Here is a 19,951-nt window from a genome sequence, read left to right as displayed (position 1 = left end):
GCGCTCGGGAAATTGGCGGGTATCGATTCAATGGAAAAGACGGGCTTGTTGGGTTGCACAGGGGAACGCAGTAGATTTTTCTTTTTATTGATTTACAGGTAAAAATCGCAACGAGGCCGGGAACTATAGTCAGGTTCAGGGGTCCCATCAATATTAAATTTCTGTAATATTACGAGGATTTGACCCTTACATTATTGAACACGGAGAGAAATGTTCAGTAAAAATTACGGACCTCATAGTTCGCTTACCGATTACGAAATCGACTCAGAAAATTTAAGTGACGGTATCGTAATTTTTCACAGGAGATTCAGAGAAAAATTACGGAACGCTCTGGAAAAATTCCGCGACGGTTCCGTAAAATTTCCTACAGCCATATTTCGCTCCGGAATTACGGATAAGATACGTAATTTTTATTGAATATTTCTCTCGTGAAGGTTTAAAATATGTTGATTCAATTTTTCAAATAATGTAATATTAATAATCTGATTTTTTACGAATAATGATATATTTAAAATTTGTTAATATGAAACTGTAAATCTACTAGTAAGGGAATACTTCAAATTTCTTGAAAGGGGATTTTCGATTACACAAGTAATCGTCAATCTTCCTCACTCAAATTATTGATTGATAAAATAGCTGAAAGTTTGAATATTTGAATTGATGATACTTGAGTACTCGAAAAATTTCAAGAGTGATGTTATCTAATTCAGTAGCGAAGTGGTAAACCGGTCCAAGTCAATTTTGACTATTGACCAGTTTTCAATAAATATTCGCAACAAGGAAATGAAAATCGCAACAAGGAAATGAAAATCGCAACAAGGCCGTGAACTATAGTCAGGTTTTTGAGTTTATTTTCAGAAGTTCACTTATGGTGGAGAATGAACTCTTTCTGTTTTAGAAAAATTCCAGTTGGGGGTGGAAATGCTATTGGTCTTTGCTCGAATTTATGTGAAAACTCAGAAATAATTAGAAGTTTTACTCAACGACATTAGAATTTTTCAATTATATTGTCCGTAAAACGTTTTACAGACACTGCGCGTCCGTCAAGCGCCATTTACGGACATTGTAAAGAAAAATTATGCTCGTCACTTAGTGGAAAACAGCTATTTCGTAAAAATTTATCTACGTGAAGTAAAAATGATAATACTTTAGGTACAAATTGAGATTTTTTTTTTAAATTTTACCCTGAAATTCTGTAAATTTTTACGGACTTATTGTATTTGTTACAAGAGTTTAAGTATGAATTTTTATGGCAATGGAAAAGACGGGTTTGTTGAGTTGGACAGTGGAACGGAGTCGATTTTTCTTTTTATCGATTTACATGTAAAAATCGCCTCAAGGCCGTGAACTATAGTCAGGTTTTTCATTTTATTTTCAGGAGTTCATTTATGGTGAAGAACGCACTCCTTCTGTTTTCGAAAAATTCCAGTTGGGTGTGGGAATTCTATTGAACTTTGCTCGAATTTATATAAAAACTCAGAAATAATTAAAAGTTTTACGCAACGACACTAGAATTTTTTCATCACATTGTCCGTAAAACGTTTTACGGACACTACAAGTCCGTCAAGCGCCGTTTGCGGACATTGTGAAGAAAAATTATGCTCGTCACTCGGTCGAAAACAGCAATTTCGTAAAAATTTATCTCCGTGAAGTAAAAATGACAATACTTTAGGTAAAAATTGCAATATTTTTTACGGACTTATTGTATTTGTTAGGAGACTTCGAATGTAAATTTTTACGGGAATTCCTCTTTGAGAGACTGAGAATAGAATTCATTCCTTTGAATTTTCCAGGCTTTCAAGGGGAATGATTGAGAAATAGGGAAACATTTTTCAGGGAGTACAGAATATTGGACTTTTCAGGTCTTAGGAATATTAGCCACCCTTCTTGGAGAAATCAATCTTCACAAGGAAAATCAGTCCAAGGCCGTTTGATATTGAAGAGATATTTCTTGAATAGATTGACTCTATTCTATTGGACAGATACTGCGAGTATTCAGTTAATTCATGGCTCCATCAATCAATCGGATACCCCGGTGTTAAGGCGATGTTATCTGCGCTTTGTTCACACAATTTTCCTCGTCAACTAGGTGGACGTCATGCACTCGGGAAATTGGCGGGTATCGATTCAATAGAAAAGACGGATCTCGTTGTTTTAGACAGTGAAACAAAGTATATTTTTCTTTTTATTGATTTACATGTAAAAATCGCCCCAAGGCCGTGCAGCTCCAGTCAGGTTTTCTGAGTTAATTTGCAGGAGTTAATTTATAGCGGAGAACACACTCTTTTCGTTTTATTAGTTTAGTTTGGTTGGAGGTGAACGATAAGTATTTTCCCAGTGACATTTTTGATGGACGGAGAGGAATTTTGATTAGAAATCACTTCGAAATTCTAGTAGTCAAGAATTTTTAATTAAATTTTGCTGAGAAGTTGCTTGGAAAAATTCTAGCTGGGGATTAAATTTCATTTGAGTTTAACTTTTCCCGAATTCATATGAAAATTTCTCAGAAACTTCTCTAAAGAAAGTATTTCAAGTGAAAATTACAATATTTTTATGCCACACGACGATAAAAGTATTATCTGATGAATGTGATGTGTGTTATAATCGCTTTCGCCTCGCATTATAGTCATATGAGTCTGATAGTACTTTTATCGCCCTGTGACATGAAAAGATTATCATTATATTATTAATATTATCAAAATATTATTATACTGGACTCATGGGATTTGAAAGTCACATTCATTAGATAATACTTTTATCGCCTCATAACATAATGTACTAGTTTGAGACTGCTGCTATGTTCACCTCGTGCCGAAATGTGCCTTCTCGTTTAATTGTAAACGAAAAAATGCACAGTTAGACATGTGAGTGACAACAATGACCGTCATTGGTCACAGTCGTCATGACTGGTAATTACCGCGCCAAAAATCTGACCATATGTTCAGAAAAAAAAATAATGATTGACCATAAGCATGGAATGACCGAATAGATGACTCTCATTCTCAAGAATGAATCCAGCGATTTCTATTATTTAGAACGGGGCCATTGATAATAATTAATAAATAAAATAAGGAATGATAATTCCTTATTTTATTGAAAATAAGGAATGATACCAATTAATGAATAAAATAATGAATGATAATGATTTAATTCTACTGAAAAGTTTTCCTATCGAACCCTTAAAAAATAGCCCAACAAATAACCGAAATAAAACACGTATGAAAAAATTCAATAGAAAACCTAGCAAATTCGCTAGAATCTTCTGTTGGAATTCTATAGGAATTCTATGGGGGTTTCTATAGAATTTCAATTGGAATTCTATTGGAAAATTCAATAGATTTCAAATTTCTTTTTGAATTTTTCTCTTGAAATTTTTTCTACAAGAATGCTTGAGCATCAATTTTCAAGTTTTTTCCACTCGGATTCTGCAATGCAAAATAATACAAAATCCAGCGGATAAAATTTAGAAAATTTGTGGCCAATAATTCTAATAGAAAAAATCTAAGAGAAAAATTCAAACAGAAATTCGAAATCTATTAACTTTTTCTTATTGAGAATATCCAATAGAATCGGCGCAAAAAAAATAGAATTTTTCAATAGAATTCCAGTAGAAATCCTATAGAAACCCCATAGAATTCCTATAGAATTCCAATAGAATTTTCTAGCGAATTCGCTAGGTGTTCTATTGAATTTGCAACTATGTAGACGACGTAGTAGTTTTTGGCCATTTTGGCACGTGTCTGATGCAGCCAATTGTGACGGTCATTTTGTATACAAAATTCGGTCAGGGTCAGAAAACGTTAAAAAATCCATCATTTAAGTCTGACCTGGCCGAAAGGGAAAATGACGGTTATTCCAGATCTATAGGCATAGTTCGGCACCCGCTGAACGTAACATCACTGAAAAAAAATGTAGTTCGACGAATGAGCGACGGGGATTTTTCAGCTCGTGTAAAACCCATCGCTCTTGTACCGAAACATACAACTTTGGAATTTTTGTCTGAAATACTGTAATGTTCGATGGACTTATTATTTTTTCTACAAGAATTTAAGTTTGAGTTTTAATGGGAATTCCCCTTCGTGAGACTCGTAAAATTCAAGTCATACTTTTGAATTTTCAGGTTTTCAGGAGAAATTATTAACAAATAGGGAAACATTTTTCAGGGAGTGCGTAAGAAAATTTTTTAAAAAATTGACATCTCATTTTGAAGTGTCTAGAAGCCCTATCCATGAAAATATCCGCCGAAAATATCATAAGTAGTTGGATTTGCACATTTTTATTCCGAAACTCCGGGCCGTGTCCGTGTATAAGACGAATTTTCAGAAAAACATGGCAACTTTGAGCTCGAATATACAATTAAGGGTAACACTGAACATAGAAACTCTCACGGGCCTTCTTCAAGTATACGATCTAGATCACTCTTGATTTTTTTCAGATTTTTCTGGATCTTTCAAATTTATCATTATATCGATTTATTCTGGTGCGGCGCAGCGCGTATGGCGCGACCAACGGAGTGTTAAGGTATATCCTGAGACAATCAGACCCAAAAGTTAGTCCCTTCCCCCATGGAAAAATATATTTAAAAAATATGTGTAATATAGATCAATTTAATATAAATATTCTTCGAATGTATATAAGATTTATATAAAATATATATGAAACATATGAATTTATATTAAATTCATATGTTTCATATATATTTATATATTAATATATATATAAATCAAGCCAATTCTGGCCCGGTTGCATCAGCTCCGAGTAACAAAAACGTCAGAGAAGAAAAAAAGTAAATTTGGATGTTCGATGGATTTGTTTACCCGGGAGAATATCTCAAATTTATCCCAGGAACAAAAAGTAAAATTTAATCCCAAGATTAAATCAGTGTTAATTCAAATGGGGCTACAGGATAAATAAAAAATTATTCTTCGGGTAAAATATTGAAAAATTATGACCCCTACGATATAATTGACCCCGAGGATAAAATTTACCCTGGGGTTTATTTGGATAACAGGGATTGGTGCAACCGGGCCTCTGTATATAAAATATATAATTTTCAGAATATATATTTTTTCATATGGGTATGGATTTCCGGTGAAAATTCTAAATAACTAAATCTATTGCATTCTCATAATTATTAAGTTTTTCTATTCTCATGTGTTGTTGATGCAGGCAACAATAACTGTTTTTAATCAAATAAGAAATTATTTGTCAATTAATTTTTTGAATCAAGTAAGGAATGCTTTCATAAAATTTCCTTTTTTTCGAGTTGAATATCGAGTTGAAAAAATGCATCGTATTCGGAATTTATCAATCTATCATGGATTAGTTTTTTTTTAAATCGTAAAAACCGTCTGTTCTCATAAGATGGAAAAATCGAGTGCGGGGGGACTATTACCCTCCTTTGGCCTATGCTTTGCGTGTTAGAAGCCCGCGTTTCATTATTTATTATCTCCTAAACTGTGTAGTACAGCTAGTTAACATTTTTTTCAACAGCTGGGGACTATTATAAACATTATCTATGAAAAACATGGGGTCAATCTTAAAAGAACCCGTTTTCTCGGGATATACCTTGAGGGTATTATCCACCCCTGGGAGAAATGAATTTTCATAAGGAAATTCAGTTCATGGCCACTTGAAATTGAATTTTTATCCGTAATAAATTCGTGGGAAAACATGACAAGTTTTGACTATTCACTCATTTTATGACTTCCTCATTAAATTTTATGAGCAGAAGTAGGTATAACGACCTCGATGAATGAGATGAAAGACTTCTTGTTTTCAACTAATTGAAATTCCATTGCGATGTCACAAAGTCGTGGGAAGACTCTAGTCGCTTCAAATAATTCAGAGGGATCTTTACCCCTGAATTCTTGTAATCGAATTTTAGCAAGAGCTTTAATGAAATAGGATTCAAGTCCAGTAAAAATTCTTGCAGGATTGTGGGATTTCAAAGGCAATTTTACAAGGAAATTTCTCTTTTTGTGAGAAAATTCAGTTCCGTTTAATTTTGATCTTCTAGAAAACCTGAGAATTCGTCGTATCTTGAATTCCAAAGAGCTTTCATCGAAAATTTCAGCTGGAAATATCTAAATGGTATGTTTCAGGGTGGATTACCCAGTAACTCATTTTATCAATCGAATGTGACTTCATGAAACTTCTTCATGTTCATGTTATTTTCCAATATTATTGATTCTGTTGGATTATTTCAGAGAATTGTTTCAATGAAAATTTTTTTCGTGGTTCGATGAAATTATGAGTTTCTCACATAAACCGACGTAGAAAGTCCTCAGAACAATAATTCTATTGGGAGAAGGAACAAAGGGTTCTAAAGAACGACGGCGAAGAAGTTATCGAAGTTGAAGTTGACTCCCTTGTATTTTTAATTTATCTATTGAGACACATGGAAAAATTTCACAGAAAACCTTGGCGAATTTGATAGAAAATCCTGTTGGATTAGACTCTCGCTAGTTGCTCATCGAAAGGGCTGTAGGGGTACCATTTCCCAGAAATTCTCAATTTTCCACCGGCCCCACTCCTCACCAATGCCGACTCATGTTCTCAGAAAAATGAGAGGAAATGAATAGTTTCATTTTCGAATAAAATTATTTGGTTCTCTGTGTTTACGTACGGAGGACAAAAGAAAGTGATAAGGCGGCCGAGACTGGCGGCAGCGGTCGAGCGTTCGAGAAGGGGATTAGGGGAAAATGAGCAACTAACGGGCGTGCAACTGGTGAGTCTACTGTAGAAAGTTCAATAGAAATTCAATAAAATTTTCTGGCAAATCCACGAGATTTTTAAAAATGAAATTTAATAGCAGAAACCTAGCAAATTCGCTAGACAATTATGTTGAATTTCCATTGGAATGTTTAACTGAAAATATTCTATAGAAAGTCAAAAGAATTCCATTTTTCCAAACAACTTCTTCTATTGAGCTATTTTCTATAGAATTTTCTCGACTCAAATTTTCCAAGTGTTTTTGTTTGATTTTCTTGACGAAAAAAAGGAAAAATCGAATGAAAAAAAAAATAGAAAATTTAAACCGAGGGAATTCTATAGAAAATATCTAAAGAGAATAACTTACATAGAAAAATCGAAGTCTGTTGCCTTTTTCTATCGGATATTTTCCATTGAATATTTCAATAGAATCGGCCCAAAACTAACAGAATGTTCAATAGCAATTCAACACAATTTTTTAACGAATTCGATAGATTTTTCTATTAAATTTTTTCGTGCGTGGCACACCGAATGGATTCAATAGCACTGAACAATCCACCCCACAATCTCGAAATGAAACTGATAAATTCATTATGTTTTCTCTTTCTTTTAATGGAAGACGGTTCACGAGTCTGCGTCAGCCTGTTTTGCAACTCTTCCCTTCATTTCGAAAGGCCGCTAATTAATTTTTGGAAAATAGAGAACGCGCATTACCGTCCGAGTTTATTCTTGTATAAATCTACGTCTCATTGAGGGACACTTGTTCTTGCGGAATGAATAGTACTGTTTGTATTTTTTGTTTTCTCTTTCTCTCTGTCAAACTTATCACTTAAAATTCAATTAACAGGCATAATAAAAAATAATATTTATCGCACTATGAATTACAGTTCCGCAATGAATTACGCGAATTCACGATATGTTTAATCCTAATAACGAATCTACGTACGTCGTAGATTCTTGTTTTTTTTTTTCGTATAAACACAGTGACATTAGAACATGGTTTATGCGCAGAATAATTAGTTTATAGTACAAAATATTTGAAAAAATCATCACAGTTATACTAAAAAAACATGAATTACTTTTTTCTTATCCTTCATTCTGCATTAATATTCGTAATAACGTCGGATTTATTCCAATTACGAAGTGAAATACCGCACGAGTGATTGGTAATAATTTCATTATACCAAAATCATTGATTTGTAGATGAAAAAATCATCGGATGAAGTATTTATTCGTTAAAAAATGGATTTGAACTTTCTATCTGATCGTACGATTGTCCCTTACTGCTGAGTATTTACAAACGACATTTTCTATTATTTCTTGCGGTTGAAATAACGAAAATAAAACTGTGCGCATTATCTTGGCGCTTTGCTTCATCAGTAATAATCATTTCGGCAGTATAAGTATAAAGCATTTGGAAAAAAAATGAGACGTATGGGTCTCTGATACAATTAACACTAATGAAAGGAGAAACATTGATTTAGAATTGCAAAACCAATCCAGCAAATGAACAATATTAACAGTAACAAAAGACAATAAAATTATTACTTCATTCTGAAGAACAGGAACACGGCACAATTTTAAAAATTGTATTCGCCGTTGAGGGAAGACTTGAGTTTTGGAGATCACAGCATTCAATTGAGGATTTTCGTGTGTTCCATACATATTTTTAGATGTACAAAGTAAGAATCAGTAATGAAACCACGTCAGAGCATAATTTATGAAAAAATTCAACTGGAATTCTAGTGAATTTCTATTGAAATTCTATAGTTTTTTGTTGATTTCCATTGGAAAAAGTCAATAGATTTGAATTTTGTTGTATCAATCATTGGTATTATGAATTGAAAATCCCTTGAAGTTTGTTTCTAGAGACATTCATAAGTATAAATTTTCAAGACTGTTTTCGACAAAAAACTTGGAAATTTCATGCCCCAGAATTTTTGAGAAAATTAAAAATAGAATTTTCAATACAATTATAATAGAACTTCAATTGAATTCGTGTTGGATATTGATATTAAATTTTTTTACACATGATAAACTAAATTTCTACAATATTGACTGTTTTAACTAAAAATCTATTTTTCAATAGAATCGTAACAGAATTCCAATAGAATTCGTTCCAGATATTGATACTGGTTACTCAAAACTCTTGTAGGGATTCTATTCTATTCAAAATTAATAGCTATATCCCCTTGCTATGCAGTGGGGGCAAGTACGACACTCTTGTAGAGATGCATAAAATAACCATTACAAGACGGTTTTCACATTCGATCTAAAAATAGTCCGAAAATTTGGTTTTATTATGAAAGATATTTCATATCTAATCAAAATAATTCAAAAACCATTATCCCCGCATGAATTTCCAATTCTTAATCTATGGAAACAGAAAATTCCACAATTTTCAAAACTCATGGTCGTTTTCCCTCTAGCAATCAACCAATTACACTTCAAAGTAATCAAAAAATGCCTCAGATACGGCTTCCAATGAAAACAAATACTTTGAGAACATTAATGCGCCCATCACAACTTCAATTAACTTATATACAAAAACATTATATTACAATAATAAATTCGACCTTGTGTCAAGTTTACCTCTTGCGAGGCAGTCGACGGCAGTGACGAATTGTACGAATATTACATATTTTTTTATCTCAGGATAGTACATTGACCTCACGCGGTGATCCACACACTTTCAAAACGTCATTCGTTGAGTTTGGTGTTATTTGACTGCGTGCCTCGGTTTGCGCCTGCCTTATGGCTTCTTTGTAAGGGCCCCTCTTTTTTTTATTGTAGCGAGCCTGGAAAATAAACCTATCATGTTTAGAGAATCGATAACTCACTCTCATTAACGATGGGAAATTAATTAATGAAATTCAATGAACCTTGAAGGTCTCGAGGAATGGACTGAGTCGATCACAAGACATCAACGAACACGTGGATGAGCCATACCAGGCGACGTGGGCCTGAGCCTCTGGTAACGCACCATCTTCCTTGCATGACATCGATATGCTCAGAACCTGGGGAATTCATTAGTCTATGAATTTGTGATGAAATTACAATGTTTGTTCGTTTCTCAGTTGGCTCGAGGAAGATTGATTTTATGGGAAACATTCACATGTTCTCTAATGCCACTTATCGACTTCATGCATGAAAAAATTCAATAGAAAAACTTAGCGAATTCTCTAGAAATTCGATTGGGGTTCTATTAAAATTCTAGGAAATTCTCGTAAATTCAAATTCATATTTCGATTTCTCTATATGAATATTTTCTTAGAATTTTTTCTATAACAATACTTGGACATAAATTTTCCAAGTTTTTTCCCCTCGGATCCTGTAATACGAAAAAGTTCTTCGGAACTTGCAACAAATTTCGTTAAAAATGATGAAACTAAAATAAATTCTTGAATTTTTAATTGACTGAAAATTTAACATAATTTGATACAGAATATTCATGTTTTTATTAAAAATTAATGTAAGTTGTAGAATTCTCGCTTTTTCTGCAGCTCAAAAATCAAGAATTTCTTTGAATTTTCAATGAAATCTGAAATTTTATTATTTTTCCCCCTAAATGAAATATTCAATGTCACTCTCGCAAAAATAACTAGTCAAATTTCCAGGTAATTTCAATGAATTTCTAACAGTGGAGATAATTGAATAGCCGAAGGCTTTATTGAATATCTATTTGCCTTGAAGGCTAGTGGTCAGGAGAAAATATCGCGAGCCCTTTTTTCAATCTCACAGATTTGCTCAGCGAAATCACTCAACATTTTACTCTGCGAGCTGTCATCATCAAGTTGATTGAATTTAGAAAAAAATGTGAGAAAAATTCCACAGAAAACCGTCTCGCAACATTCTCTCCTAAAACCACTCACCGCCAAGATGACTCAGTATTCAACCACATACCAAATGATGAATAATTGTATGAATCGTCTCTAAACAATGTAGCTAATGAACACTTGGACTAAAACAGATCATATAAGTTTTCTCTCTTTGTCATTAAGATAATTCGGTTGTTGCGTGACATTTTTTCATTGAATAAACTTACGATATACGAAGGTTCGATGAAGAACATTGGATACATATTTTTATTTATTTGGGAAAATCATAAAAAATCGAGAAGTTACGACGTCACTATGCTTCATATATTGGCGCTATTCCTTGAAATTGAAGACTACATGATGAATATTTTTCATCCAATTTCGTATCCAACAATGAAAAAATTTCCTGCAAAACCCCAATTCCCCAAGTCTTTCATGAAAAATATTAAAAACGTATTCCTTTATTTTGGAAAATCATAAAAAATGAAGAAATAACCGTCACTCGAATAAACATCTGCGCTATGACATCACAAAACTTCACAGATGGTTGTTATTCATCAAAATTGAAAAATACATGATTAATATTTCACGTCAGCGCTTTTTATAACTCACAAATACAATATCTTGCTTACATCTTACAACTCGCGTTTATTCTGTTCATATATCTTGTATTACTTGGAGTCAAATGGTTATTGTATTCTTTCTTTTGTATTTTATCTAATAACTGATACTGTGCATATCACCGTATGTACTGTGGACATGTTCACAAGAGTCTATTGAAATAAATAAATAAATGAAATAAATTCCCTTGAATATTTCACGTCAGCTGAGTAAACCCGTTGGTTTAAAATGCTCAAATAAATAAAAACAAAAATATTTCGCATCCAATTTTCATCTGCAGCAAAAAAAAAACCTCCAAATTCCCAGTTCCCCATTACTCAACAGTTAAAATTGCAATTGAATCCCGGTTGGATTATCTCTCAAATGTGATCTAGATCCTTTTTTATCAGTTTTTTTATCTGGAAATTTCCATTCGGTTGGGCATGACGCAAAGAACTCCAGAACATATAAACGTATGCTCAAAGAAAGGAAAAAAAATTCGAAAATTTTGAAAGAGCGTTTTTCATTTTTATTGAGGAATAATGCAAAAAATGAGAAAATTCGAAATGTAGTGTTTATGTCAATTACCGCGATGAGGGGGAGGGGGCGAACTCGTAAATCCTTTGGTACATTGCACATTATACATTGCAACTGATCCAAAAAAGGCTCTTTCAAAATTTTTTAAATAATTGAAAATAGTCGATTATGTGAAGTATACGGTCGAGAACTAAAATTCGTGAACAGCCTGACTTTGCATTCTATTATTCTATTCTATTATTCTATTATAGAAGTTTAAGGATTGACGTGACCTATTTTCGCGCCATTTTTTTACAAGAGCAAATTTTTTTATGGTCAAATGTCATGAAACTTCGGCAAATCGTTCTTTGAACAATTATAAGATGATCGATCTATCGTTCAGCTCTTCGTCATATTGTCGATATCAACTTTTCAACAAAAAGTTGATTGATGGCACGCCGTGCAATAAGTCGAGTTTATCGCACGCTGCGCTTCGCGGAGCGTGCTTCAATCTCGACTTCTGCACGATGTGGCATAAAATAGTATAGACCACTCGGGCATAAACTTCGTTTTCGACGAATGTGAAGTTTACAGGCCGAGCCGAAGGCGAGGTCTGTATTCACATTCGTTGAAAACGAAATTTGTGCCCTTGTACTCTAATGTACTAATCGACAATATGACGCAGAGATAAACTATAGATCGATCATCTTATAATTTTTTTTTCTTCTCGTATACCCTTTCGGGTCTTTACGACTTGTTCCCTTCCCACCCCCCTCAACCCCCTGTACCGCATTTGCCGAAGGGAGGGAAAACCTCATTCGAGGGAAAAACCTGCCCTGGTACAGTCGTCCTTTTGACGGGGCTACCGCTCGGCAGTGAAACTGTGAGATTACAGCGCTATAAATTTTGACCGCCGGTGCCGGGAAGCGAACCCGGATCATTGGCATACGAGTCTAGCACTCTAACCGCACGGCGACTACCGTCGGTCGATCATCTTATAATTGTTCGAAGAACGATTTGCCGAAGTTTCATGACATTTGACCATACAAAAATTTACTCTTGTAACAAAATGGCGCGAAAATAGCTTACGTCAATCCTTAAGCCCAAGTGATCTATTAGTATATTAGAGTACGAGGTGTGAAATTCAGTTTTTGACGAATGTGAAGTTTACAGGCCGAGCCAAAGGCGAGGCGAGGTCTGTACTCACATTCGTTGAAAATGGAATTTATCGCCGAGTGCTCTATACTGTTTTATGGCACCTCGTGCGGTAGTTGAGTGTCGAGCAGGCTGCGCGAAGCGCAGCGTGCTTTAAACTTGACTTATCGCACAGCGTGGCATAAAATATTTTATGTCACACCGTGGAGAATTCGAGTTTGAAGCACGCTGCGCAAACCGCAGCGTGCAATAATCTCGACTTCTCCACGGCGTGACATAAAATTTTTTTATTACACTTTCACTACGGCATAATGACTACTCGCCGCGTAAAACTGTTACGAACATTGAGACGCAAATCAGCGGTTACTTTCATGGAAATTACTGCTCGATTGTCAACTGTCACTTTTATTTAATTCACTCCACACTCCATAAAAGTGACAGCTGATTTCAGCACCTCATATTTCATAAAAGTTTCACGCCGTGAATGATCACTATTTCATAATGAAAGTGTAATCAAAAAATTTTTTAAAATATTTGACCCCTCAAGTATGGCGCCCATATCGCGCGGTGTCATCAGCCAGCGGCCTCCCGTCTACTCGAATTGGCTTTTCAATACGCAGTAATTTCTACACTGATGATCAAAAAATTATCATCTAAAATTTAATGATAATCTTGAGCTTTCACCAATAAGTCGCTCAATTACGGTATTCTCTTATACAGATTGTTCTGGAATTTCTAAGACTAATCTAGATCGATAGTACAACCGGTTACCAAGATCGGCGATTGTCGGAAATTTGTTAACAACAAATCAGTAATTCATTGAATCGAAATTTCGTCTGCGTCATTCGACAAAGGAATGTATAGAGTATGTTCGGTAAAAATTTCAGAATTCCTTATGAAAATTAGCTCGATAAACGAGAGGTTCGAATATGCATTTGACATTGAATTCAGTTCCGTATTGTTTACGTATTGAAGAAAACTATTAAAAATAGCTCGAAAAAAAAAATCGAGCCGCATTGTGTTGATAATTTTATCTATTTCCTGGGGAAAAATTTGGAATTTCGATATCTACAATAGTACGAAAGATAATGAATTTTTATCAATCACGGAAAGCGGTCTATACGACATATAAACGCCAGCCGGTGGACAAGCTCTCGGATCTATATGTGGCATAGACGCCATACTTGAGGGGTTAAAAAGCTTTGAAAGAGCCTTTTCTGGATCAGTTGTCTATGTGCAGTCTACCAAAGGATTTAAGAGTTGATCCTCTTCCCCCTAATGGCGGTTGACACCACGTCATTTGCCATAGTAAATAATCCAATTCAAATTCTCTTATTTGCGTTATTTCTCAATAAAAATTCAAAAGGCTCTTTCAAAATTTTCCATAAAAAAAAAATTTTCTAAGCATCTGAATTTTTTGTGGTTCTCTGCAAGAAATCCGAATGGAAATTTCCGGATGAAAAAATCGCCAAAAAACAATCTAGATAACATTCGCAAGATAATCCACTCAGGCCTTGAATTAAAAAAGAATGAAATTGCCATCATTTCCCTACCTTCCCCGGCCACCAAGGAAATCCATGAATCTTCCCCCAAACAACATCCCCAACATCCATCCTGCGTCCACTGGCCGTCAAGCAATGTGCAACCGGTGTAGCAGCTAATCTCAAAGCGAGTGGATGTGCGGGTGGTGGAAAATCCGGTGTATTCTCATTAGCCTCCCCCTCATGCCCCAACTGATGTTCCTGCTCAACTTCACTCAACTCCTCCGAGCTAGCCCCCGGACTCTTGCACCCAGACGACGCATTACTAACCGGATAATCGCACCTTGCATAAGCATTAGTATTCAATCGCTTCAGCGATATCGATAATTTCTGCTTCAAACACTGCTCCTTAATAGCTGTATACGATTCACCACTGGGTAATCCATTAAGTAAAGATGAATCTTTGGCATCATCATTCAACTGTTGGCTCTTATGCTTGCGCTCCTCCTTGTGTTTCTTTTTATGCTTGACCTTGTGCTTACGCCGATGATAAGCCAACGGATCATAGGACGGATTGTACCTAGGCGAAGTGCTCAGTGGTGATCTACCAGGTGATCCACCACTTCCACCCCCAAGCATCTTCCTCCTAGCCTCCTTCTTAGCCCTCTTAAGCGCCCGTTTCGCCGCTTTGGCACAGGCAGAATCCTTACCCGAATTTTGTTTCTGGGGATCCAGCTGCTCCTGCAGTCCATCCTCATCGACCTTGGCCGCCTCAAACTTCCCCCCCAGAGCCTCCTCATTCTCCCCCTCGGACTCGCCAATCGAATTCTTAATCTTCGAAGGTATCTTGAGTACAGTACCCTCCCCCTGAGCGCCAAACGATATTTTTATGATGGGCGTAGCTCTCGTATTCCTCCCATTATCCTCGAATATCGTTTCGTCCCACAGATCCTCCATGGAGCCAACCGATCTCTTCTTCCTCGACACCCTTCCCGTATTTTTAGACTTGACTGTTGAGTCTGCTGCAGCCATCAGCGTTCCCTCCTTATCCCTCTCGTCGTCATCATCATCGTCCTCCGGTATTTTTGCACTCTCCACTGATGAACTGCTCAGACGACGTGGTGTAGCCCGAAAAGCGACATTAGCACCACCCTCGGGCATCGTCGACTCTGATGGCTCAACATCAGACGTACCACAACGATTTATCTGGCTCTCACCCCCAGGATTCCACTCCCCAGGTCTAGATCGTAACCAGCAAGCTCCCACATTCATACTTCCCTCACTCTTATCATCGGGCTTATGCAGTCTCGAAATTTTCGGTATCAGTGATGGCACACTATCCAATATATCATTGCTACTTCTATTTTTATCAGTCTGCTGAACACAACGTCGCTCACTGCGTCTCAACACAATGTCCGTATCGATAACTCTATCACTGAGTTTACGTTTTTTACCAATATCCATATTCTCACTCTTCTCATTGCAGATTGATCGGCAATTATTACACAGCACTTGGCGTGGACGTAATCTAACTGTTGGCCTTGCATTTTTGTACCTAGCTGGAGGATTTATACTCCTTCGCAAATCAATTTTATTTATGACGCTCTTAGTCTTTTTGTCTTGGAAATAACTGAAACGTGCTGCTATTGTTGCCAGCTTGTCACCATCCGGTCCTGCTAAGGGCTCTGGTGGTTGGACTCCACAGGGTAGTCCTCTACAATGAAAATCGTCGGGGGTAATCAACATTTGAACATAATCGTCGTTATCTGGGGAGACCCTTTGGGGGTCTATGGTTCGGGAGCGGGATGCGAAAAAATGATATTGCATTTCACTGATTCGTCATGTGATACGTCAGTGACAGTCATGAGACGGAGGCGAATGTGACGGTAGTATGTTTTAGGACGATTTATTGCCTCGCCGAAGGCGAGGACTGGCCCACTACGCGAGTAAAAAACCCTATGACACTAGTCGTGGAGGATATTTTTCACATTCATACTTCCCTCATTTTCCCCAGTGATTTTCGCTTTTACGAGTTTGGAGAAGGGCCAATACCAATCGCCGGATGAGGAAAAGTGAAAAGCAGTGCGAAAAAGTACATTTTCATCACTTGTATGGAAAGCGAAATTTTACGCACGCTTCATCGTGATGAAATATAGAGTTCGACACTCGGGAGAAAAGTGGTCTTTGACCTTTGGGAGGGTAGCACTCGCCTTCGGCGAGCGCTCAACATCTCTCACGGATCAAAGAGCTATTTTTGTCACAAGCCCAAAATAGTATATTTCGTAACGAGTGCAAAAAAGTGTTTTTTGGCGAGTGGGAGGTTTATATCACGAGCCGAAGGCGAGCGATATAATCCCACAAGCTAAAAAATATTTTGTCACGAGTTACGAACAATATTTTTCATCACAATGTGGCGGAAATGGGACTTTTAGGCACGCGGAGCGTGCCGAAAAGTTCACTTTTCGTCACAGTGTGATGAAAAAAAAATTTCTGATGAGAGGTTTGCAGACCGAGGCGAAGTCGAGGAATGCAATCACGCGAGTCGAAAAAGTTGTTTTCGGCCGAGTGACGAACATAATTTTTCTTCACAATGTCCGTAAACGGCGATTGACCGACACGAAGTGTCCGTAAAACGATGTTTTACGGACAGTGTGATGAAAAACTTTTACGCACTCGAACAACTTTTTTCCGTAGTTATTTTCAAGTTTTCGAGTTTGGTAAAAATTCTTACAATATGACAACGTTACGACGATTTCACTATCTGATCGTTACATCACATGTAACTAGTGGTAATATAACTTGGAATTCGGAGTTGGCCTCATGATTTCATAATGACAAGGGACCCAATAGTGGATTGTAAAACACATACAATTTATGTCTTCAAATGGAAATAAGGAATTGAAAATAGGAATTATCAGATGTGACAACATTTTATGACCAAAAAACTCATGACTATCAGTTTACATGTAGCTAGTTGGTTCAGAACCGTGGACGTTATGACTGGGATTGTGACATGAGAAAGATTGATTTTACATGACGGTGATTTTTTTTGTGACCTGATGGATTTAAAAATGTGGTTATTTCGCATCGCTGTTCAGGAGGGAAGAGGGACAATTTGGTTAACAAAATTTAGTAGGATTTTTAGCAGTAATCTGTAAGAATCTTATTGAAGCTCTACTAGAAATTCATAAGCATCAATTTTGCAAGTTCCGCTTCATTTAATATTTTTTTAACATCGCAATCAATCCAATTTTTCTTCAGATCAAGTTTTCTATGATTTTGAAAAAAAAGTCATCTTCACTTGAAGATCAGTTTTTCGAAAAGATCTAGGTAATCTAAGAACGAAATCACAGAATTCATGTACCGGAAAATGAGATCTACAAAGAACTTCCATGTCCTCCGCATGTCCTCGACAATATAAATCGTCACAGGTAATCACACTAAGGGAAAAAAAATTTTCTAAAAACGGAAAAAATCTTTCCGCAACCATTCTTTGCAGATTGGGGTAAATCAGGCCATACTTGCGATACGAATCTATCGCCTCCCAAATAACTCATTCGAGTTTGCACACAATCAAGGATCAAAATTGAAAAGTTACCTGATTAACAAGATTTTTACAATCTTCAAAATTGACTGTAACAAACTCAAATAATTCATTCGAAAACTATTCATTCTTATCGTAAGAATCGTCCAACTTGCCTCAATCTCCTGGCAGTTTTTCTTCAGATCAAGTTTTCTATTCGATTTTTTAAAAAGTCATATTCACTTGAAGATCAGTTTTTACAAAAGATCTCGATAATCTACGAATGAAATCATACAATACATTTAGCCCAAAATGAGATCTGCAAAGGACTTCCGTATGTCCTCCGCAGGTCCTCGACAAAATAAATCATCACAATTAATCACACTAACAATAAGGGAAAAAAGATTTTCTAAAAACGGAAAAAATCTTGCCGCAACCATTCTTTGCGGATTGGGGTAAATCAGGCCATACTTGCGATAAGAATCGATCACCTCCCAAATAACTCATTCGATTTTGCACACAATCAAGGATCAAAATTGAAAAGTTACCTGATTAACAAGATTTTTACAATCTTCAGAATTGACTGTAATAAACTCAAATAATTCATTCGAAAACTATTCATTCTTATCGTAAGAATCGTCCAACTTGCCTCAATCTCCTGGCAGTTTGTCCTCAGATCAAGGGAAAAAAGATTTTCTAAAAACGAAAAAAAAATCTAACAAACTCAAATAAGTTATTCGAAAACTATTCACTCCAGCCCCAAGAATGGCCCACTCGCCTCAATCTTTTCACCCCCTGCAGGACCCAATCCAACAAAAGATTGTGACAAAAATGCACCTAATCCTAGAATCCTCTATTTTCCTCCCCGCGCAACATTCGAACATAATCACCGTGACCCACGTATAATGTTCGTGCGATAAAAATTGAATTTTCAATCGCAGTATTGTTTTCTTGCATACGCGTACATCTACGACGAAAGCATCGCGCAACCGACCTATCGATCGGCCTGAATTTACGACCGCACTTGTCTCCACACTATATATCCCCCTAAATCATAAACCTCATGGCTACCACCCCCGCCCCCGCAACCCCCGAATTCCCAATTCGCCCCAAATCTCACCAAAAACCCCAATCAAAACTCAAAATTCCGCCCTCTCGCCCCCCAATATTCACAACCCCCCGAGCAAACCCCCGAGATGTTGATCATCTCCCCAACAATCCAGGATAAACCAGTCCTCACGATGAACCGTGAAACCCACCGAAATCATTTAAACAAATGAACCGATGAGTAACACAAAACGCTAGGAACTAAAGTTTAATTTCCAGTGTTTGAAGTCCCCCTGAAATAAGCACCCACTCTCTTTGTGTGGTGATGCCCACTGAAATGAGCACCTACTCTGGATAAATAATATTGCCAAGAGCTGGGCAAAACTCGGTTATTGAGAAAGAGAACATTTGCACAATGATACGACCGAAGAGATACGCTCTCACACATGTACACTGTTAACGACTCCAGCCGGAGATTCGACGGTGATTCAATGAGATTAGCTCTACCAAGAGAATGTGCAGTTGATCATCCAGAAGACGAGGATCATTGACGATCCCTGGAGGACAAGAGTGGCTTCGCTTACCTCTTGGTGGCATCGAGTAGTGCTCCCTGGAATGACTTGACCCCGTGGTCAAAGCTGACGACAATAATGTCTGGTAGTGCAGACTCGACGGTAACTAGGATCTTGTCGCCCATCGATATGTCCTTGGACATTACCACCGTCTCCGCCATGTTGAGGGTGTCCCTCCAGGTGGCGAGAATTCTTTTGAAAAAATGTTATGTGACCCACAAGGCCCTGACGGTAATAACGCCCGTTTAGCTCGTCGTCTGGGACGGATGACGTGAGAGCTGACGTGAGGGGGATATCTGGTGGAGGTAGATCTCTCGCCTTGGGCCACTCTCCTCTTGGTGTTTGCCTTAGCTCTGCATTCGTCTGCTGTCGGGGGCAGTCGGGGGGCTTCGGCCCCTCCGATTCGGCGCATTCGACGAAACGTGATGCACAGATGTCCACAGCTGGCCTGCGAGTGGCCGCGCGCTGCGCATGCGTCAGGGCTGTATTTTTGAATCGACGAACCCAGGGGTACGAGCGACTCTC

General features: G+C 37.0%; 1 protein-coding gene across 1 annotated transcript; it reads right to left on the bottom strand.

Moving 5' to 3' along the window:
- Positions 1–7,480: 7,480 nt before the first annotated feature.
- On the bottom strand, positions 7,481–19,773 carry LOC107038707. The gene is made up of 4 exons (XM_015257957.1): positions 19,439–19,773; positions 14,357–15,998; positions 9,597–9,731; positions 7,481–9,512 (listed from the first exon to the last, which is right to left on the bottom strand). The coding sequence occupies exons 1-4, from the start codon at positions 19,585–19,587 to the stop codon at positions 9,366–9,368; spliced, it is 2,073 nt and encodes a 690-aa protein (XP_015113443.1). The 5' UTR covers positions 19,588–19,773; the 3' UTR covers positions 7,481–9,365.
- Positions 19,774–19,951: the final 178 nt, after the last annotated feature.

Source organism: Diachasma alloeum, unplaced genomic scaffold (assembly GCF_001412515.2).
Source record: "Diachasma alloeum isolate Michigan unplaced genomic scaffold, Dall2.0 Dall_scaffold_00286, whole genome shotgun sequence".
Lineage (NCBI taxonomy): Eukaryota > Metazoa > Arthropoda > Insecta > Hymenoptera > Braconidae > Diachasma > Diachasma alloeum.
This window is presented reverse-complemented; position numbering and strand designations above follow the sequence as displayed.

Bases quoted from the DNA above. Each gene is read 5' to 3' on its own strand.
- LOC107038707 (XM_015257957.1), bottom strand. From the start codon at position 19,587: ATGGCGGAGACGGTGGTAATGTCCAAGGACATATCGATGGGCGACAAG. The intron at 15,999-19,438 runs GTAAGCGAAGCC...TTTTCATTGTAG, and splicing joins CTACTCGATGCCACCAAGAG to AGGACTACCCTGTGGAGTCC. The intron at 9,513-9,596 runs GTTCATTGAATT...TTTATTTTCCAG, and splicing joins CATTCCTCGAGACCTTCAAG to GCTCGCTACAATAAAAAAAA.